The sequence below is a fragment of the Topomyia yanbarensis genome, chromosome 2 (genome assembly GCF_030247195.1).
Source record: "Topomyia yanbarensis strain Yona2022 chromosome 2, ASM3024719v1, whole genome shotgun sequence".
NCBI lineage: Eukaryota > Metazoa > Arthropoda > Insecta > Diptera > Culicidae > Topomyia > Topomyia yanbarensis.
In genome coordinates this window covers 76,207,547-76,221,183 of record NC_080671.1, presented here as the reverse complement: position 1 = coordinate 76,221,183, position 13,637 = coordinate 76,207,547, and the positions used below count along the sequence as shown (strand labels likewise).

The window sequence follows — 13,637 nt, the reverse complement described above, 5'->3', positions numbered from 1 at the left end:
TTTTCCCATGCGTTTAATTTTAAAGGTCACCTGATAGGAATTGACAATCGTAGTGCTATCGAAAACGAAATGGCAATTTTTTTAAGATTCGATATGATTCCAATTGATAAATTTTAATAAAATTCAGTTAGCTACGAAGACTTTAGCGATCCTTTTCATTGAATCAAACAAGGACGCTTATATAAAAGGGTTATGACTCTCTTACAACTGGTCACCGTACGGACTGTATGTAATTAAATTAGGTTGTTACCTCAGAAGCACGAAGAGTAGAAATCGCATCTGTCGATAGTCCTGACATCTTAAAGCAGTATCAGTCTTTGTCTAGAATAGATAGCAAACACTTCATATGGAATTAAAGGATCAAACTATTTGATAGAGCACAAGCTCATTGTAAGATATGACAAAAAGTGGAAAATTTTAATTGAAAAACTAATTCTAATGCTGAAAACTTCTACTCCGATTCCAATTCTTTCGATATATAATACAGCGACACGCTAAAAGGGTATTGTGCCTATGGTAACAGTAGAGCCTATTGTACCGTATTTCGCACTTGTTGATTTAGAGTTAAGAGCATGAGACATGATGAAATAGATTTATTGAAAACGAATCCCAAGAAATAAAATCAGTTTTAAGGAGCACTCGTTGAAGTCTTCAAGACTATTTCCATAAACGAAACATGAAACCAATTACACAGTGCAACAGTGATTTTATGTTTTTCAAGTGACCTAGCATTGGTAGAAAAATGTTTAAAGCCCACAAAATCATGACTTATTACAAACAAAAACTATTTTTTTGAAACTTTCGGCACAAACAAATCAGCTACGCTTGACATTTTTCAATCGATTCCGAAATTACAACGATTCCGAAATACACCTTTCCAACGATATGCTATGTTATGTTCTTCTGTTAGAAATAGAGTAAGATTCCGTTTTTGGTACGTTCCGTTTTTAGCATGCTCCATTTTTGGCATCAAAAAAGTTCCGTTTTTGCAACAAAGGGATTCCGTTTTTGGCAACATTGTTATTGTACACAGAAAATCTTTTAAAAAATGCTTAATACACATTTTATTGTAATCATTGATATTACTTTTGACTTTATTTCCAAACATGAGAGTCAAATTTACTATATTTTACGAGGGCGAAAAAATTAAATTTGATGATTTTTTTCAATCATTTCATCCCATTTCACATATTCGTATATGATTGATCTTCTTGCAACATTTATGACGTCACAAATTGTAAATAAAAGCTTTTCAACTATGGTTCCATTTTTGGCACAGTTCCAGTTTTGGCAACTGAAAAAAAAAAATTGTTGCCAAAAACGGAATCCTAACTGTACTATGCTGATTTCGGACAATATGAAAAACTATCGATTCTATGCGATTTTTTCATGATAAATATGAAAATTTCTCAACATTTCTATATAGAAAAACTTTTGCTTTAATAAAAATTTAGAGCGAATATTTTGTTCCCAATCTAATGTCCTATTAGTCATCAAAATCTTCTAAATTGAAAACATGCTCGACTCAACTAGTAATTTTGAATTATGTTATTTAATATTTATATACGAAATTAAAATGTAAAATTTAATGAAGAACTTGGAGTTATTTTTTAGCATTCTTTGTATGTTCGAATTTTGGTATGAAGACCTTTAATGGGAAACAATGTGTATGAAAAAGAAATCTTTCGATTATATGATGTTCCTTTCAAAATAAAAATCGGTCATATAGGTATTTACTACTGATAATTCCAAACAGTCGTGTCACGTTAACCGCAAGCCTTTGAAAGTTAGCAACAAAAAATTAACAATTTCAAAAATTTCGGTAACAAAAACAACTTTTTTATTCAACTTTATTTTCCTATATCCGCACTGAGAGCCTATCATTGACGCTACAGAGATGACTTCACCATTTGAACCCTATATATCTGACCATCAACACATGGCCAATATTTCCCGCTGTTTAAACACATACATTTTAGCAAACATGCAAACTCAATGTAAGTCTATCGGTTTGAGTTTACTTCTCATCTCGATCAGGCCAGAAGCTCAAATCGCACTGCTTGTTCTGTTGACAGTGCACAGTGGCCCAGAATGTAAAATTAGCAGGAATTGGCATTTTCTTAGCCTTATAATATATTAAGAACAGTTGTTGTACTTTGCGAGGCCCTACTTTTCGTTTAAACTGAAGCTAGGGTGATTCTCATTGTAGCAAGATCTGAAATTGAACTTTTGAATGATTTAAAAGGTAGCGCTTGATTGTCATCAATGAAGTTGTAGAGCAACATATTTTAAACGAAGTTGCCGAAGATAAGCAAGCTTTATCTTTCATACCTTCCATTGCACAAAAAATCCAAATGTAAACTTCAGAGTATTTTTTAAAAACGCGGTTTTATTTATAAAACTTTTGTAGTTTTTATTTTACCCTAAAATCCCCTTCGGATAACTTGAAGATTATTTTAGGGCTCATTAACGCCAACTATAAACTATTTTCGTTTTAATGTTATGAAAACTTTTACATAAAAATATAACTTTTTCAAATATTAAAAAAATAACATTAAATACAGTTTCTGCCATAGAGTAAAGCCATGTCAAGTGATCCTCGAATTTTTCGCAAAATCACCGATTTTCATGAGATATATTTTATTGTATAGGGATTATGGTAAATAGCTTGTGGTATAAATATTTCGTTAAAACTCCTTTTTTCCTTTGAGATATTAACCCTTAAACTTTATTGCATGATAAAATTGTAAAATTTATATCTCAAAACCTACTGAAGATAATTGAATGAATTTTTGTACACTTATGGAATGATATTTACACTATCTCATAAAAATAATTTTACAATATAATTATGTGAATAACGGTACTTTGCATCTACTTAAAAATTTCAATTGTATTTTTTCTTGTGTTCTTCACGCTAAAAAATTTCAAAAGGTATGTCAAATTATGCGTCAATCTCTCACCTTCAATAATCTGTATTGATAATTTTTCATTTTTGTTTCTATCGAGAGTTATGGATGATTTTGTAACGGTGCGTACCTTCAACGCACGGCCCACTTTGATGCAGCCCGGTGGAACTTACACATTGGCAACGCCGCATGTCCCAACGTCCTACTGCGCATCGCGTAGGAAACGTGCATCGCATGACTAAATGAAACCACATCTCTAGATTGGTGCAAAAGAACAAACTTTTATATACGGATTATCAAAGGTTAATGTTTTCTGGATATTTTGAGATACTTTTAGATTTTTTTTGACCGAAGTGCACAACAAAAACAATTTTGTTTAATGAATACTTTTTTATTATAATTTAACGTTACTAGGAATTAAACTGTATCGCAAAGAACCGAAACATAACTTATATAATACGCTTATGTTATTGCCATCTTCGAAGACACTTTTGTTATGGCATTTTCGTTTTTGACAGTGTACACCAGTATTCTCGGGGCTATACTCATTTAAACTTCAGTCTATCTCTTTTGTTTCACTATACCGGTGTATACCAGGTTAAAAACGAAAACGTTATTAGTCGATGTTTCATCCAAATTCATTACTAGTCTACAACATTATACAGGAAAATGGAACATTTTATAAAAACAGCATTTTACTTCGCTTGTTTATGTCCACTGAGTGATCTTACTTATAAACAACGAAGTGTCTTGCGAAAAAAATTACTTTGAATCTGTTTTTCAATCGCATTGGCGTGTTTTCTTTATCGCTATTGCTTCTGTCAATTCTGTTAATTAGTGGTGCTCCAAGTTCTAGTAAGATATTATTTAGTTCATCAAATTTCAGTAAATCATCAACGATTTATAATTCAAAATCTTCATTAGTTTTTTAACGAAATACAGTATTCGGTTGGTCGAACCATATTTATAACATACAAATAAACGAATGTTTTTTGAGCAAATATACTGTGCTAACACCTAGACAGAACCAACTGACGATAAAAAGTGGTAAAATATGTCAATTTGCAAAAAAGTCATATACATGCAGATTCGAATATGCCCATTGCTCAAGTTTGCACAGCAACTGCCAACATCCGAGCGCGCCGGTTTGAGAGTTTGAATGACAGAAAATTAAATAATTCCTGACAAATATAACACTAAAAACCATGCAAATTACTCGGACTATGTTCACCTTTAAACATTCGCACAAAAAAGCTTATCTGTTTGCTCTAATATCGAAGATGGCAATTTTGGACATAAGATACGCTCTGCCAAAGCGATACGCAGTTGGACGTTGCTACATGCGGCGTTGCCAATATGTAAGTTCTAGCGGGCTGCATCAAGTGGGCCGTGCGGTGAATGTACGCACCGTTACAAAATCATCCATAACTCTCGATAGAAACAAAAATGAAAAATTATCAAAACAGATTATTGAAGGTGAGAGATTGACGCGTAATTTGACATACCTTTTGAAATTTTTTAGCGTGAAGAACACAAGAAAAAATACAATTGAAATTTTTAAGTAGATGCAAAGTACCGTTATTCACATAATTATATCGTAAAATTATTTTTATGAGATAGTGTAAATATCATTCCATAAGTGTACAAAAATTCATTCAATTATCTTCAGTAGGTTTTGAGATATAAAATTTACAATTTTATCATGCAATAAAGTTTAAGGGTTAATATCTCAAAGGAAAAAAGGAGTTTTAACGAAATATTTATACCAAAAGCTATTTACCATAATCCCTATACAATAAAACATATCTCATGAAAATCGGTGATTTTGCGAAAAATTCGAGGATCACTTGACATGGCTTTACTCCATATAAAACATCACGCTTTGTAGTATAGGAATTGAAGGAAGGAAGTTTAGAAAAGCGTGGAATATGGTCGCGCTTGGAGTTTTGGAATATTGGCGCGCTTGGAGTTTCCCGGTGGCTTAACCCTTTGTCTTCTACCGCAGGAGTTAGAATATTTTTGCATTTTTTTCACCTAAATCTGCGGCATGTCCGGACAAGCGTAAAGTGACTTAGTGACTTATGCTGTCGAAACCGATGAAATGTTAAGTCACGAAAAACTTCCACACTAAGCATTTTGCGAAATTAGCTAGTTTTTGCCCTCACTATTTGCTTGGCGGAGTGTTTTATTTGATCTTTTTTATGAGTCGTCAGGAAACTCTGAGCTTGCTCATATGACCTGTTTCACGCTTTTCTAAACTTTTTTTCCTTCAACTCCTTACTCTTCCTTGAGTGCTATGGCTCTAAATATCGTAACATATTTCACACCTTCCAGTCCCGTGCTAATTAAATATATAAAAAATGAAAAATTGACTCACTGTTAGTCGTTAATAAAACAAGCTTTGTAGTATACATCACCAAAACTGGCAAATTCGATTTTTTTTGTTACTAACAGTATTTACTTAAATAGTTTATTTTTAGTACAAACTAGGGATACGTAATGTCCGGAACATAACCGCGGTGTTGACGTAGGACTATGCGTTGACGTATCCTATCCACACTACTTTTACAGTAAACGGCAAGTTACGGCGGGTAGCCTAGAACAAATTTTGAATAGCCTACCGATCGCCAGCATCTAATTGAACCCGCCTAGCCGCCTTACCACTGGGTATTATTAAAATTCTGCTTGTGCAGGCCAGATTCGACTATCCGTATGGTGCAGAAAAATTTCGCTTCGGATAATCGAATCATCCGGGTAATCGAATCAAAACAAATGTTTTTTTTTTCTTCATGAAATATATTTGTTATATGTTGAAAAAAACAGTATCTAAGGTACATGCATCAATGCTTGACTTATGGTACATGCATTAATGTTTGACTTATGGACAAATATCGATCACTTTACATTCTATAAAGTGAAAGTAAGACATGTAATAAGTTATTTGGCCAACTTATTTTATTTAAAAGTATTGTGATCGATTATTTTATATAATATACTTATGTTTGGTCTAATAATCAAGACGCATAAAACTAAATTCTTTGTGTGAAACTTCAGTCAACTTAATACTGGTTTTGGTAAATTCAGACAGAAATAACCACTGAGTTTGAGATTACGCACCACTAGTTTGTATACAACAACAAGAATTTGGGAATCATCTAAGAGAAGCAACACGCTAGATTCCACTTAGAAGCCCAAAAATTTGTTTCAAAACCATCCAACACAAGTCCAGTAATGGACGCCTGCTGAACGGTCTGCTGAGCGTCGCCCAACGTTGGTCCAACAAAGAACCAGCATTGAACGATTTTGAAATATGGATTTCTAAGGGGGATGAATTTTGCACACGTTACAAGTATCAAAAATATGCAACTTTTTATGCGCACAACACCGTGCGTGATTCAATCAGCAGCAGTATTAGTGCATTTCCCCAAAAGTCCACGCGGCCTTTCCTAATCGAAAGGAACGGTCGCGATTCATGAAGCACCGCGCTTAGCCATTCTGTCACAATGTTGCAAATTTGCATAACGAAGGGCTGAATAACTAAACAAGTTGTTCCAAAAGTCAGTCCTGCGTTATGCAACGTTCTGTGCAGGTTGAGTATAGCAGATGCAAGTGGTGCCAAATTAATCACGCTTAGTAAAATTCACAAATTCTTTTCAGATTACAGAATTGATAAAATTGGTTTAATGAGCTGTACTTGTCAATCAAATTCTGTTTTAAAAATTGTCCTTGCGTTTAAACCAATATGGGAGGCTTATTAATATTGCAAATAGCAAAAACAAGTGCTAGTTACCCAAAACACTTGTTGGCAACCTTACAGCGGCGTTTAGTAAACAGTTGATGCGGCCCTGTACGTTTCGATGAATGTCTCAATATCATTATCGTCATCATACGCTTTAGAGATATTGTTTAGTGAGCCAATCAGAAACTAGCTGAATCTTGGTTCTTAGATATTTTAGCTCTAAATATGCTTGTTCAAACGCGTTAAGTGATTTAGTTTGTTATACATCTTCGCACAGTATTCTTTTTTCTTTCGTTTGCTTGGTGGAAACATCATCCAGGATCTTCATTTGGCCATTGTTCGGTGTTCTACCGAGTCGCTTAAAGGCTGTTCAGTGCATCTACAACATAAAGAATTAATAGCGCTGTTCTTTTCGGAGCGGTGCAAAGTACTGACTATAGTGAAGATCCTATTTTATTAGTCCCCATGTTTGTCTACTGCCGAATTTTTCTACAGTGATTTCAAACAGATTTTGTAAGCTTTTTGGCCCGATTTTGTCAGGCACATTTAAGAAAAATTCTGATTTAATTCCCCTATGTTACACGATGGAATTAAAGCGAAAGCCTTTGCGTAAGTGTGTTATGAATTCAAAATGTCGATGTTCTTAAAGTATTTAAAAAGTTTCGATTGTTTTTCAAACTGATGCGATAATAGTCTGATTCCGAAGAGAATTCTAGGGGTTTACTTCATACCTTCAATAGTCTCAAACAATCTGAAACCAATATGTTCAGATTTCGTTAGTCTTAAATACATAATGAGGCTGACAAAATAGGTCATTGTATTCATTCTAAAAATTACAGAGAAAATCACAGGCATCTACAGGAAAAAGCAGTTTGTAGCCAAACGATTAGGTGCATCAAATTTTATAGCACACCGCATTGAATTGAAATAATAGTTGATTAAATGAAATCTCTTTATTTTCCCAATTTATTGTAATTTTCAAGAGTTTAAAATTGTGTGTTTCCAGAAAATGTAGCTGTAATGTAGCTTTAGCAAAAAATAATATGCGGATAATTGAAACAATTTCTTCGGACTACGGATAATCGAGTCATTTTCTACGGATAATCGAATAGCGGATAATAGAGTCCACAGATAATCGAGACTACGGATAATCGAATATGGCCTGTATATCTTTCAAATCTCAAAATTTAGACATTTTGATTCACTGAAGTCAGCGCAGGGTGCTAAGTTGTTTGAAAAAGATACAAGATAGTTATTATATGATACGCCAAATAATATTCCTACATGAGTCCCGCGGGTATTGTCAAATTTTAGTTTTGAAAGTTCAAAAAGAAACCTTGTACACTTCGCTGATGCCAAATTGCATTTAACCAGGAACGACAAATCAGTGATATATACCGAAACAAATCCAATAAAGCAGTAAAATATGCCACTAAGTTTTAGCAAAGCGATCGCGAATGAACTCTGAAATTATTTACGATAAAGTTACAACATTGAACCTAAGTGAACGGTGTATGTACAGTTGTACAATGCTCGAATCAAACAGCTGTCTGCGTTGCGTACATCGTTTCCGTACACAGATACGAAGATACGCACCAAGCAAAATGAGTCAACGCTAGCGATGATGAGTGGGGCGAAAGAGGCAACTAGTACCACGATTGTTCACACTGTTCGCCCATACAGCTCGACCGCACAATTCCGCTAAGACCTCCGTTCGCGTATATAGTGTAGATTTTAACGTTTTGCCTTTCTCAATAGAAAGGTATTGCAATTGCTCTGTTTGAATTTTGTTGTTCGCAATGATTTCTTATGCCTGAGCTAAATTTCTGAAAGCAAACAGCACACAATTACGCACGTGATGTAGTTGTGTACATGGTGCGTAGCAAATTATTGCAGAAATTAACATGTTTTAGAAAAATTACACACGTTAATTATATTTCCAATGAATGCATTATTGTTTATTTTCTGTCGTGTCGTATGGGAATTTTAAAAGATTTTATTTAAAAAATCGCCTTCCTTTTAGATGACTGTTGCGGAACGCTTCCGGAAAAAAAGTAAATCAAAATCAGTGTACCACACTAAATTATTGTTCGCAAGTAGAACTAGAAACGGAAGCTAATGTAAAAACCAAAAGGGGCGGAAATCGAGATTTTACGAAAGTCTCCAAAAGACCACACTACGGCAGGGTTAATCCCATCTAGATTTATTAACAATAAATGGCGTTGTTCTCAAGCTTAAAGTGTACACAAAACTAAATATGCATGTGTTTGAGTTGTGCGATATGCAAAATTTTTAACCCTAAAAAACAGACGAATGACCCTAACGCTCAAACTTCTATAATAGAAATAAAACAATCGAGAAGACTTAGTCTCCTCGTTGTCAGGAGAAATTCCGCAATAACACAAAGTGGCTAAGGGCGCAACCTAAGCCGACCCAATCCTGCGCTAAAGTGAATCTCTGGTTGAAATGTTGAACCACTGGAGTTTTTTGGTGGACCTGCAAGCACCGCTAATTACTCGTTTGATCTAGAATTACTAAAATCCGAAGCGAGATTTTGATCAACCATCAACTAACTCCGAGGCGAGACTTTGTATCAACGCTTCCTCAAGTTATTTTATTGATGGTTCCCTAAGAGAAAAATATTAGCCTTTTCAAGGAATCTTATCTGCTTATAGAATGCAAAACTGTAGTAAAAAAAATGAATGGCAGTGCAGTAATGTAACCGTATATTTTGTCAAGGGCCGTTTTTAAATAGCATTTAAAACTAATCGGTAATCACACCGTCGATCTCTACTTTGTAAGGTGGTATGTAAACATGGTAGCCCTTCATAAAACGCTCATCGTCAGTAATAACGCTTACTTACTTTAGGTAGGATTTCATAATGCTGTGATTATTTGGGTACACTTTCGTGATTTTCGTTCCCAATCAAAATGAAATATCAAAACTATAACAGCATATATGCAATTTTCGTTTCAAACTGTGTTATAAATTTGGTCTCGTCAATAGTTAAAAGAACATAAAATAATAGTATCAACACATTAAAAATATCAAAATTAAGAAAAAAATGCTACTAATTTTCCTTGGTTTTGATATTTTTTTTTCTATATAAAAATACGGTTAACAAATTTTCTAATGCGATTAGAGCTATGTTAACCTGTTAAAACATGTTAAGTTATGTCTAATGAACAACCTTTGATGATAGTAGGAATGTAGAGCGTATTAAATCAGAATGTAAGTGATCTTTCTATGGAAAAATAGCAAAAACACGATTTTTGATTGGAGACACCTCTAAGTCATAGCCAAATTAAGTCATTTTTGGCGACAGTTTTTAAATTCACACCTAGAACAAAAATCTGAGCTGATCCAAGTATATTTCAAAACTTTTTCAAAATGTGGAGAATGTACATAGTAACGTATTTTTAGGAGGTCGAATTGAAAAACAAATGCAAATTGAACACCAAAGGGGCGCCTAACTAAGACCTCGTCAATGTGCACCAGAATTTCTCAAACGCTCATAATACGCTATGCAAGTTATATTCTAATCAACGCTATGAATAAAATATGAAATTATCCTAATTAAAATAATTTTATGATCTAATCCTTACAAACATTTTATCAGACTTTTTCGCCTGTTTATTCACCCTCTATTACATGACGCTCTAAAGCCGCTGAACAAAACCGATAATGAAACTAAAAGGTGATGAAAATGATTCGCTAGCAACTCTCACCAACAGCTGTAAGTTCGGCCACATAACGTGCAAATCTGACGTTGTTTTTAAATCGTTACTTTCTCACCGGTCAACAGCGAGTCAAGCAAGGATGATGTCATAGTTCCTATATGAATGAAGTGATAAAATAAACACAAATATTCACAGGTATTTAACGGCTTTCTCAGTCTTAATACTTTAGGCAAACGATTTGATTTTAGATTGCCCGACGTTTCGGCCGTTTTTGGTGGCCTTTTTCAAGGAAATGTATTTTAGCTATTAAAGTATTAATATTATTAGTATTAAAGCTATTTTAAACGTCGAAATTCAACATACTTTTTATAAAATAAACCACTTCAAACATGAGTTACAGCAAATGCAGATTCAACTGATTATTTCAACATCCAACGATATTGGAACACGATTCATTACCACACAGAATCAAGCCTTTGACAACCGACAGCTATCGCAGAATCGCAAGACGAATAAAAAACTCACAAAGTTATTGGAAAAAGCAACACCACCGGATAACAGCACACCTCAATTCAACGACAAAGCCATACTCAACGCCACTTCTGTAACAGTCCCAGCAGATACCATGACACTCCTCAGTCTTGGACCAAAATTCTCACTACCACCCACCAACCTCCGCCAGGTACCATTCTACCATATTCATGGCCCTTCCTAAAGATAAAATAGGACTAACCCTCGACATTTTCAACGCATACAACCCACACCTACAGTTTACAAAAGAAGAAGAAACAGATAACAAACTACCGTTCCTGGATACAATGGTAATTCGCAATTCGGACCAAACACTCTCTACTCAATGGTACGCAAAACCAATAGCATCAGGCAGGCTTCTAAACTACCATTCATTCCACCCACTTTCAATGAAAATGAACGTAGCCGAAAACTTTATTAAAAGGGTGTCTCGTCTCACTACGGATAAAACTAAAAATGTACAGCAAACAATTTTCCAACATCTTCGCAAAAACAATTACCCCGCAACACTTATAAACAGGCTAATTCAACGTTCCAAAACCTCGCACACTGTTGTTTCCACATTAAACCCATCCCCGATAAATACCTACAGTGGAAATACGTCATCCAACAATCGCAGCACAGCAACTACACTGCTCGAACAGGTATATAGGTCTCTGCCTCATGTGCCGATACTCAGCACATCCATAACAAAAATACTTAAAACAGACTACCCCAACATAAAAATAACACCCAAGCCAATTAATACAACAGCCAACCTACTAAACAACATCAAAGATCCAGTGGACCCGCTACTACAATCCAACATCATTTACAGCCTAACATGTGAGGACTGTAGAATGAAATATTTGGGCATGACACGCAACCAGCTCAAAACCAGACTATATGGTCACAAAACCAACATAAACCAATACCAAAAATTAAAAGCAGATGGAGTAAATAACAACGATGAACAGATGATCAGTCTCAGAGAGAAAACTACTCTCATCGAGCACATGGTACAACACAATCATACGTTCGATCTCAGCAAAGTAGAAATCATTGACAGAACCTATCGGTCGATGGCGCTCCCAATATTGGAAATGTGCCATATCACGAACACAGCTAACACCGTAAATCACCGCACCGATGTGGATGGACTCAACGCAACCTACGCAGGAATTTTGCACTCACTCAAAACAACCTACACTCACCGCAATAATACAACCATATCAGATACAAGTGATGGCACACTTTTGGGTCACGATGGATAGATACCATCGGGTTACCATCTTTAAACCAGACGTTGCAAAACCGGTTGATGATAACATCGAGCTCCGTGACCAAAAGTGCTAACGAATGTTTATCGTGAAAAATCCCCACAATATCCAGTACATGGAACCACGCAAAACCACCGAACCTCGCACCGTTGGTAATAAACGACTCCGACAAAAACGACAAGACTAGAGTGAGTTAAACGTTTATGTGTATATTAATGTTAAAAGTCCATGTTTTTTGTATCCCATTGTAACTTTCACCTCTCTATGTCTAAAATACAGTTTTCCCTTGAAAAAGGCCACCAAAAACGGCCGAAACGTCGGGCAATCTAAAATCAAATCGTTTGCCTAAAGTATTAAGACTGAGAAAGCCGTTAAATACCTGTGAATATTCCGTAACCAGTCGACAAACACCCAATCATAACACAAATAAATAGTAGGTAAATGTAAGTTTAAAAGTTGGTCTTCTGCTAGGTAGCACCAACTCAATCAACTATATTTGTACCTTCTACTAATTCTTTCGCGAACGTTGTAATCAGTGGCGGATCCAGGGGGAGGGTACTGGGGGTCCGGAAATTTGTTTATTAGTTGAGAAATTTTGAATCAGTTTCAATTTTATATTAGTTTCAAACTCAAAATCATTTCAAACCAAATGTGACCAATAAAACTGATATTCATTAAATAAAATTATTATGCATTAAGAATTGTACATTGTTCATTTTAAAATCTAAATTTCAGACCCCTGCCGAAAAAAAGTTCTTGATCCGCCCCTGGTTGTAATGCCGAATACCTGCTGACTTATAATCTAGGACGCTGGGGCATGATTTACAAAGTAACTTTCTACTCAATAAATCACACCTATTGATACAGATTTTCCAAATTCCTGCATAAACGATCGGTTGCTTCGTCAGCCAACCGTGGCATACATAGGTACAGCAAATCTAGGGAGCAAGTCTCCTTCGCCATAGCCAATCCGCGGAAAAAACCGCACGGCACATGCCGCGTGAAACAAAAGCGAATGTTGATAATATTGGTCCGACTTAGCATAAGAATGTATTTCACGATGATGAAAATCCACCCTTTTCCAGAACGTTTCTATATTACATCGAGAAGCTCACCCGCTATCAAAGGGTTTTGTGTGGCCTTTTTATTTCGACCGTCTAATGCAAATCGGTGTTCGTGTAGAGTTTAAGCAAATGGGATTTTTTCTGGTCTTGGCAATCGATTTACTAGGTTCGAATCGCCATGCGTCACTTTTATAGCAAAAGCCGACATATTCCTTCAATTTAATTTGGGTAAAAGTATTTAATCCAAATGGCATAACCACTAGTCGGTGTTAATGAGTATTTCGATTCGCTAAATAATAGGTACACCATCGTTGCCAGAAGTAGCCACTACTGTGAAGGTTACTGCACAGCGAGAAGCGGTGTCGGTTCTTCAAACTTTTGGGAAACGGACACAGACAGACATTTGCCAGCGGGTCAACTGCGTTGAAAGCTGAGGAAACAATTTCTGCCAGAA

General features: G+C 35.4%; 1 protein-coding gene across 2 annotated transcripts in view; it reads right to left on the bottom strand.

Moving 5' to 3' along the window:
• The window catches only part of LOC131678488 (paired box pox-neuro protein), a 147,451-nt gene that overhangs the window by 119,716 nt on the left and 14,098 nt on the right, over positions 1-13,637 (bottom strand). The window contains exon 2 of one of the 2 annotated variants that reach the window (XM_058958667.1): positions 251-321. The exons of the other annotated variant lie outside the window; for it this stretch is intronic. Coding sequence (XP_058814650.1) covers positions 251-298 — 48 coding nt within the window. The 5' untranslated portion in view covers positions 299-321. The remainder of the gene's footprint in view (positions 1-250; positions 322-13,637) is intronic. 2 annotated transcript variants of the gene reach the window in all.